The sequence below is a fragment of the Arthrobotrys flagrans genome, assembly GCF_004000055.1.
Source record: "Arthrobotrys flagrans strain CBS H-5679 chromosome Unknown unitig_3, whole genome shotgun sequence".
Classification (NCBI taxonomy): domain Eukaryota; kingdom Fungi; phylum Ascomycota; class Orbiliomycetes; order Orbiliales; family Orbiliaceae; genus Arthrobotrys; species Arthrobotrys flagrans.
Genome location: NW_027137547.1, coordinates 5,718,862 through 5,728,026, shown reverse-complemented (window position 1 = coordinate 5,728,026; position 9,165 = coordinate 5,718,862). Strand labels below are relative to the sequence as shown.

Here is a 9,165-nt window from a genome sequence, read left to right as displayed (position 1 = left end):
ATGCAGCGAATCGATGGCATGGCCTGCTGCGGCATCTACTACGTCCCTGTTGGCACCTATACTCCTCAGCCTCTCCCGCTTCTAAGCATCACTACAGAAATCACACTAACCCCTACATACTCGCGCACGGTCTTAAAACAACATTTCAAGAACCCTTCCCCAACAGAGGCTATTTCCGAGGCTAACTATGTATTCCCATTGCATACCACTCAAACAATCACTTCCTTTACTTGCCGTGTTGGCGAGGACAAAACTCTAAATGGCATTGTGCAATCTAAGCCAAAGGCGAAAGCTACATACGAGGCTGCAATATCTCGCGGGGAAACTGCAGGTCTTCTAAGTTGGGCTGCCAGCGACGTTTGGCAAACAAAATTGGGCAATGTTCCAGCTGGTGCCTCTATCGAGGTTATCATTACTTGTGTCGCCCAGCTCCAACACGATAGCGAAAAGGATGCGATTCGTTTTAATCTGCCAACATATATTGCGTCCCGGTACGGAGCGCCACCGCAAGAGGTTTACAGTGGAGCTGATACCTACAGCTACCGCGTCGGAAAGCGTGGACCAGGGTCATGGACCATTCTCCGTGGCGCCAATAACTGGGTCGACATCGACGGCGGAATGAATATCAAAGTCTTTGTAGAAATGGATTCCCCCATCAAAATGGTGGAGGCACCAGCTCACGCAACAAACCTCACCATGGGAACACATTCTACTTCCGATTCGTCTGAAGATTTTGACCCTAAAAAGGCGCTTCTTACACTATCTGCCGAGACCACCGCTCTTGACAAGGATTTCATCGTCCTAGTTAAGACCGCTAGATCTGGGTATCCATCTGCAGTCGTTCAACGTCATCCTACAAAGGATACTGCTTCAATGATGGTGACTCTAGTTCCAAAGTTCAACATGCCTGTTGCTCGCCCAGAAGTTGTCTTCATCTGCGATCGTTCTGGTAGCATGAGTGGAAACGAAGTTCAACTTCGTAAGGCGCTGGCCGTTTTCCTGCAATCCCTCCCTGTGGGTTGCAAGTTTAATATTTGTAGTTTCGGTAGCTCGCACAACTTCCTTTGGTCGAAGTCAAAAACATACAGCGAGCAAACACTCAAGGAAGCTCAAAGGCATGTTGCTGCATTTGAAGCTAATATGGGCGGTACTGAGATGTTCCCTCCAGTCAAAGCTGCTATCGAACGTAGGTATAAGGATATCAACCTCGAACTTCTCTTGTTGACAGACGGTGATATTTGGCAACGCGACCAACTCATGGACTACGTCCGCGAGCAGTGCAAGGCTAAGACAGTTAGAATGTTCACCTTGGGTATTGGTAACGGTATCTCGCATGCTCTTATTGATGGCCTTGCTAGTGTTGGTGGTGGATACTCACAAGTTGTACAACTCGAGGAGAAGCTTGACTCGAAGGTTGTCCGCATGTTGCGTGCTGCTCTCGGCCAACATGTGAGCGACTATACCCTTGAGCTTGCCGGATCGGTTACCACCGCCCCGTCCGATGAGGATGAATATGACATGCTCGGGGATGCAGAGCCAGAGAAAGTGGTTATCTCTGGAAAGAAGAAAGAAGTGCTAAAGCCAGAGGCCAAGAAGATCTCACTCTTTGATACTACTGCTGAGTTGGACCCTCCACCAGAGTATGAGAGCAAAGACACTGATGAGGCCCGCTGGGCTCATCTCCCTCCACTTCCGAAGCTCCCAGCGAAGATTCAATCACCACATGTCATTCCACCACTCTTCTCCTTTAGCAGGACTAACGCCTATGTGGTTTTTAGCCCATGCCCAAAGACCTTCCCCAAAGTTGCTAAGCTACAGGCCAAGACTATCTCCGGTGATATCTTGGAACTTGAAATCCCAGTCTTAAAGGTTGCTGACGGAGAGGATGTCTCTCAACTCGCTGCTCGAAGCTTCTTGCAGGAATTGGAAGATGGGAAGGGATATCTTCATGAGGGCCTCCTCAGCGCAGAGGGCTTTACTAAAGATAAGCAAGAAAGTAAATGGGATGAAATTATTGAACGCGAAGGTGTCAGATGGGGCGAAGGGTTTGGAGTAGCTTCTAAATGGACTTCTTTCGTCGCAATTGAAGATAAACTAGGGAAGGAAGTCGCTGAAGAGGAGGATGAGTGTGCTAAGGTTACAGCCGAAGAAGCAGAAGGTGGTGAAAGGTATGTAGACTACAAGCCCCTCCAGCAATACCAGTCTTGTGACAAGCAGCCTAGCTCTAGCGATCCCTACATCGTCAAGAGGAAAAGAGCGAGGAGGAGGGTGAGAGGACAACTGGAAAATACAGAAATGGCTAATGAAAGCAGGGCTCGATTTTCACGGCGCAAGCTGTCCCACACAGGTACGGTTTCAAACTCTCGTCGTAGTGCTTGTGTACATAGTGCCACAAACGACCTTGACAGTACCGCGGTGGAATTCCGTGGTACGGGTGCGATGAAGAAGAAGAGTATTGCGCCGAGTTTCGGCTTCTCTTCTTTGACTCGATCAGCGAAATCTGCTGGTGAGTAACGAAAATGGGCTGATATTTTCCCTTTCGCATTGTTTTTGCTTTATTTCCAGTCCACTACCAGGGTGGTTTTCCAGCCGTAGAGTCGACGTCTGAATTGATGGACTTCGACTTCGACGATTTCTTGCAATCTTCGGACCAAGATCCCTTTGATTCAGGTTACTGCCCCCTCCCTAGTCCCCCGCTGGGGCTGCGAGTCTGACATATGCACCTGCAGCATCAGGATCCGGATCTTCATTCGATGGAGGTACTATGACCCCTTACGATTGCTCTGGTTCCGGCTCAACATCTTCGTACCATGCCGCCTTTCATTGCAGCTTTGCTCCGATGATAGAATCTAGGCCCAGGAACGACGGCAGGCCGGCTGGTTTTAATCTTATTTCCCCATCTTATTCCCCGGGGTCTCCGGCTCATAACCCAATATCCCCTTCTTATAATCCGACATCTCCTACCTATCACCCTACCTCTTCCGTTTACAATCCCACTTCCCCATTTTGTTCCCCGACGACTCCTGGCTATAACTATAGCCCTACCTCTCCGCCTTACATCCCCGCATCTTCTCTTATGGCATTGAGAGTACAATATTCTGTGGCATCTCCGCAATTCTCCCCAAAACCCCCCCATTATAGTCATGCATCTCCTTGCTATTCCCCGGCATCACTAGGTAGTACACCAAAGGCCAGCCATGACGACGACATCCAGGCACCAGAAATCGCACAGACTTCTCCATCTAACCAGAAGCGGAAACGAAGCCTAGCGGATAATGGAAACCAGGATGACGGCGTCTTTCGAGATAAGGATGATGGAAAAATTAATAATGGTTCTTGTGCCGTTCAATTTATCTTTTGATGTTTCTAGTTGCAAAAACTTCGGTGAACAAGAGGGCTAACGGGATATCTTTTTTATAGTTACTAGCATGTTTGGCAGTAGCTCTGGTGGGTACCCTATGAATCCTCCCCCTCCCCCAGTTGGTGGTTTTACGGCCGCGCATCATCAAGCAGCCAGATATCGTAGCGCAGCTCCGCCTCCGCCTCCACCTCCATCTTCATTTTTATCTGTCAGCCGCGGATTTGCGAGTGCGCCACCTCCTCCACTACCAATCCATCAGGCTCAGGCGTCTTCCTCTTTTATGTTGCCCAGACTTAGTGGTGCAGCACCGCCTCCTCCACAGTCGAGCGCTCCCTATGCTCAACAGAATATTGCATTGGAGGACTATCAAACGCAATTGATGCTGCTGGGGCAACAAAATAAAAAGAGATTGATGATGGCCCGATCTGAAGGCCCCTCAATGATGGGAAGTCAACCTCCACCGCCTCTACCACCGCCAGGAGGTTTATTTCCTACACACTCAGCCCCAGCGCCACCGCCGATGCTGCCTGGTTTCTCTGGAGGGCCGCCACCGCCACCGCCACCGCCACCGCCGCATAATTCCTCCGGATTTACCTCAGGAGCGCCCGCGCCGTTAGTCTACGAGGCCGAGGATTTACGGCTGCCTAGTCTGGATGCATTACAGTTTGATGGAGATTCGATTATGAGTGACTCGCTAACCAACAGAATGTTATGTATAGCATCCCCACCTGTTAGGGGGGTTCTAATGCTTGTGCAGCACCGCCACCGCCAATGGTTTCTAGCATTGCAGCACCTACTGTAAGTTATAGGAATTACCTCTGGTTAAGCAATCAAGATACTAATGAAGGTGCTAATATACAGCCTGGTAAGCCACGGCTCCCTCTTGCTGCTTTTGGTCTATCCAACCAACTCCCACGAGATCGTGACCGCTTCAAATTCGAAGCACACGACGAGGAAGAAGAACTAGAAGCGGAAATCGATACCGATTTAGCCCAAATAGGGGACACGGTTTCGAGGTTAAACCTTCTAGCACGGAACGTCAATCAAGCGGTTCTAGAGCAGAATCGGAAAATTGCAAGATGTGACGACAAAACCGCTAAATTACTTGCAGAAAGTGGACCTTGTAGTACTGATGGTTCTGAAATAATAGTGTCTGCGAAATCGTCAGCAGCGACTTCTTTCTCTCACGCTGCTGCACCCATGCGCCTAATGGCACCAGGAGTCTCCGGGTATATGTATGACTCGCAAGAATTGAAAAAAGAACGAAAGGCTTCGCCTTCGAAAATGAAGAAGGGTGCTAAAACTTTTGTTAAAAGGTCTGCATCACCAAAGATGGCCGAGTCAGTCTCTGCGACTGACGATATGGACGACGAAGAAGAGGACCAAGTCATGGAATTCGGAATCACCGAAGATTATCGAAGCAGCAGGGTTAGAGCCGGTTCTTCAGTTGCGACGACAACTTCAGAACAGAGGATTCACGGCCTTATCATGCTTCAATCGTTTTCTGGAAGCTTCTCGATTTCAGATCAGTTGGGCTCGATTATTGCGGCTAGCTTTAAGGGTGCTTCTGCTTCGGATGTTTTGAAGAAGCTCAAGGAGTTGGCCAAGACCCTGGGAGCTAAGGAGGAGATTATTGCTACTTGGGCTGCGGTTTTGGTGTTTGAGAAGGGTGAAGGCCATGCTGCTGAGAGGGATACTTGGGAATTGGTAGTTGAAAAGGCTGTTATGTGGGTTGAAGGGGAAGGAAGTGGTGATGATGTTAAGGAGAAGGTTAGAGGAGTTATTGGGGCTTAGGTATCTGGGTGACTTTGATTCAAGGACTTGTAAATCAGTATTATCATTTAAATTGCGGCGTATAATCTAGGTTACTGCTCTGTTTTCTGGGAGCTTGAATTCTTGTATTTTAATATCTGGCAGAAAAATGCTAAATATGCAACCTATAAACGCTCCAAAATCTTGTAGCTAATAATTTGGCTCTTTCAGGGGCCGTCCGACTCAAATCTCATCATTGACCTAAAACGAGGGATCGGTTTTCAACTATTAGAATTTTATTGCGATGACTGTGCGAACATCATCTCGATTATGGACTTGTTATACTAGGCCACTGGATTCTAGAGTTGGGTTGGCCAGCTACTGTTGTAAAAATGTCGCCGTGAGGCTGCTCATCTAGACCTAGCTAGATATATTTGTCGGTTACATCAGCCTGCAGCGGTTTCATCAACCTCAGACGATATGTCTTAGAATCAAAGGGTGCGGCAGAACATTCCTGAAATCTTGGCAAAATTCGGACCCATTTGCAAAGTGCAAAGAAGGATGGAACTTGGAACGAAGGTCGATGAAGTAATTCAACATTGTTGAGGTAGCCTCGGGGCCCATACGAAGAGGACTGGTGCGCACCCCAGATGCCTTAAGAAATTCACTGGCCTACAAAGTATAACATAAGGGCTGTTTGGACAATGACAATGCGATACTGTTAAGGAAAAGCGTTTTAGTTTATTTCAACCCAGAGCTCCCATCATCCTCCGCATTTCAGAAACCTAGTTCCGTAGCACTGGGGTTGGGAAATAGGGTCTTGAATGGACAAAGAACCACGCGGGGAAGCTTATTGTGTGTTGCAAGTCCATTTCGGGTAGGTCGCACAACGCAATCCTACCATGTCGCACATTGTGTAACCGAGACGCCTCCAGATTTGGTACAGATCTGGTACCCTTATAGGCTTCCTAGTTACCAGAATTTAGGCCTTAGCTCAGCTCACTTCAGTTATGTAGCCTTGAGGGCCTCATGAACAAGTCGACCCCTTATATAAAAGCTGTAGCTACCCATATGGCATTGGCTAGATAATTTGCAAACCGGGTGCATGCTCCAGAGTTCGAATTCGCTTTCTCTCTTTGTCCGTTTTTCTTTCACTTCGTTTTATTTCTTATTTCTTAACGTTCGGCGAAGTTTGCTGGCAAGCTTCTTAGGACCTTTTTGAGCTAGGTATCCATCACCTCTAAGAGATCTAATCCTTAGTAAAACCGATTACACTGGTCATAACAAGCGCAGAAATCATGAAGTCTTCGATATTTTCAACATTTTTGGTCGGGGCATCAGCTTTAGCTGTACCCAGCATTGGACTCTCTGGAACTGGAGACCCAGGCAAGAGAAGTGTTCCCTCCGGACCAGACTATTATTATTCGCAACAGCCAAACCAGCCTCCTACAAGCTACCAATCGCCCGGAAATATCAACGACTTCATTCCAGAGTCAGAATACCGTGACGCCCTTCTTCGAGTCCACAATGACATCCGTGCAGCTCACGACGTACCAGCTCTTACATGGTCTCAAGATCTTGTAAACTACGCAATGACCAACTCCCCCAGTTGTGAAGGGTACGGACACACACAAACTCTACAGCAAGACGGTATTGGGGAAAATATCCTGTTTGGACAGTCGACACCTGAGCAAATGGTGAGGGAGTTGTGGTATGATAAAGAGTTGAAGTTGTATGATTTTAGTCGACAGGAGTATTCGGGTGCCACGGGACATCTTACACAAATGATATGGAAGGGGACGACGGAGGTTGGGTGTATGGTGAGGAAATGCTCGTTTGGAACATATGTGAAGTGCGACTATAGAAGAAAGGCTCGTAGAGGTTTAAATCTTAAATCGGCGTGAATTTGATAGCTAATTTGGCTGAGTTTTAGGGAAATATCGTTGGTCAGTTCGAACAGAACTGCAACGCCCCAAAGAACGGATACAACTCGCCAGCTCCGACATACCCAAATGGTCAGAATTATCAGAATTACCAGAGTAATGGACAAAACAACCAAAACTATCAGGACTACCAAAGTGGCAATCCAAATCACCAAAACTCCCAGAGTGAGCCTACTCAGAATGATCAGAGCTATCAGAGCTACCAACCTACCAATTATAACCAAAATTACCAATCATACAACTACATCATTAAAAGAGACAACACCGAACAAAATCCATATCAACAACCTAACGACAAAAAGAAGAATTGCGAGAAGATAGGCGACGTTAGCAAGGAAACTGAGGCTCAACTCGAAACCACCCTAGAGAACGAACATATAGGGTACAAAAGACCAATTTATAGTCCACTATACGAAACGCAGAAAGGCAACGCGTATGGCATCGCAAATCCAAATTTCAATATGGTGCCCGGGAAGACGTTCCGGAATATTATCTATGACCAAAGGTAATCTGTGGTGCATAGTGGAGTTATGACAGATAAATTGGAGTATTGGATGATAGATGCCACCGGGTGTTGTGATCGTATGATAGTACTATAGTAAATACATACAATTAATTTTATTTGGTCTGATAAGGCTGTGTATTGATCAATTGACCGTCAACGGGTTGACATTTCTTCCAATACAGTTGATAGAGTTATAGTTGTGATCAATGGGTTATCCTCCCAGGAATTCGATCGGCGACAAGCATCCTGATCCTAACTTCTATGCTGAGTAATTTTACTGGCTTAGGCATCCATCGATCTAAATTAATATGCTGGGATAAAGGTTTGAGCCCGTAATGAGTGTCACTGGATCTCGCCTTGTTGTGCAGAAGGTTATCTCATAAACCAAATCCCTACCAATAGGTAAATCCAGAACTAGAACACACATCAGTAATCAAGAAATTTCGAAATCACAACCACAAGCGCTGGATCGTAATCTTGTAAGCTTAAAACATAATGAATAGTCTTGAACGTTCCATGGTACCGATACCGCAGCTTCTTGGGAGTCGGCTTTTGTCCTGGGCGGGCACACCGCCCGATAGTTCTACCACATAAACAACACAATTATGACTGAGTCACAGGCTCCGACATTCATATACAGGTTGCGTAAACCAGGATAGACAGGCTCGTCGAGCCATAAAATGGAAAAGTGGTGCTTCTGATTGGATGGCCTTGCCCAACTTGGGAGGATGCGAGGTGCCCTTTTCAGAATTCGTCCGAACTCTTGGGAAGGCTGAAAGTTATACATGTTTTGCGATATACTACCAGTTACGCTTCGACAAAGACTAGAACTGATATTGAGAGAACTACCTAGGCTATTATCCCAGTTTTACACACCGAGACTGCTTACTATCCTGATATACATAGGGACACTATATACGACACATCCCGACTCCCATCCAGCTACTATATAAATCGGAACCCATCTGTATATAGATAGCGCTTAGCCTTTCCCATTGTAGCCATGAGCTCCGAAACCTTCCTGGAGACCCATATGGTGCTAAATTTTAAGAGCCGTAGGTGCGCCTTAGCGAAGACGACAGATCTAAGTTCCGTTTTCTAAAACTCGATCCTGAATAACTGGCAATTGAGTTACCTTGCTCGCCAACACCGCCCGCCTCGACTTTATATGATTTCGCGAATGAAATTCGATAAATTTTTATAACTATGCGACCTCCTAGCATAACCAATGGAAAGATATCCTTCGTATAGCACATGTCTATTTAGCAGTAGAAAGGCAGACTCAATCGTCGTACTAATCAACTGACAGCCTTTCAAGGGTTAACATTGCAACTTGAATTTCATCCGAACATATGATCAGAAACTTCGATTACAGTGAACAATGCATTAATCTTATTCAAATCGGTTATCTATAGATATTCCTATTCCTACCCGATTATGCCTAAGACATCGTTCTATGTTTGATTTGTGCTAGTAGCCTCGTATTGTTTTTCGCAATATAATCCGTATATCCCCGTATTTGTTCATGTGAATGGGCTCGCCTCCAGCAAATAGATTATTAGTCTTTAGCTTAGAAATAAACCTCCTGATACATGAGCTTAAGT

At 46.5% G+C, this 9,165-nt stretch overlaps 2 protein-coding genes across 2 annotated transcripts; both read left to right on the top strand.

Moving 5' to 3' along the window:
- On the top strand, positions 1–5,155 carry DFL_003038 (uncharacterized protein; the record flags this gene model as incomplete). Its single annotated transcript, XM_067631912.1, has 8 exons — positions 1–2,168; positions 2,313–2,347; positions 2,566–2,670; positions 2,730–2,759; positions 3,421–4,047; positions 4,119–4,159; positions 4,232–4,596; positions 4,678–5,155. The coding sequence occupies 8 exons, from the start codon at positions 1–3 to the stop codon at positions 5,153–5,155; spliced, it is 3,849 nt and encodes a 1,282-aa protein (XP_067494411.1).
- A 1,256-nt stretch (positions 5,156–6,411) lies between these two features.
- On the top strand, positions 6,412–7,565 carry DFL_003037 (uncharacterized protein; the record flags this gene model as incomplete). Its single annotated transcript, XM_067631911.1, has 2 exons — positions 6,412–6,933; positions 7,047–7,565. 2 exons carry the CDS (start codon positions 6,412–6,414, stop codon positions 7,563–7,565), a joined length of 1,041 nt encoding a protein of 346 aa, XP_067494410.1.
- Positions 7,566–9,165: the final 1,600 nt, after the last annotated feature.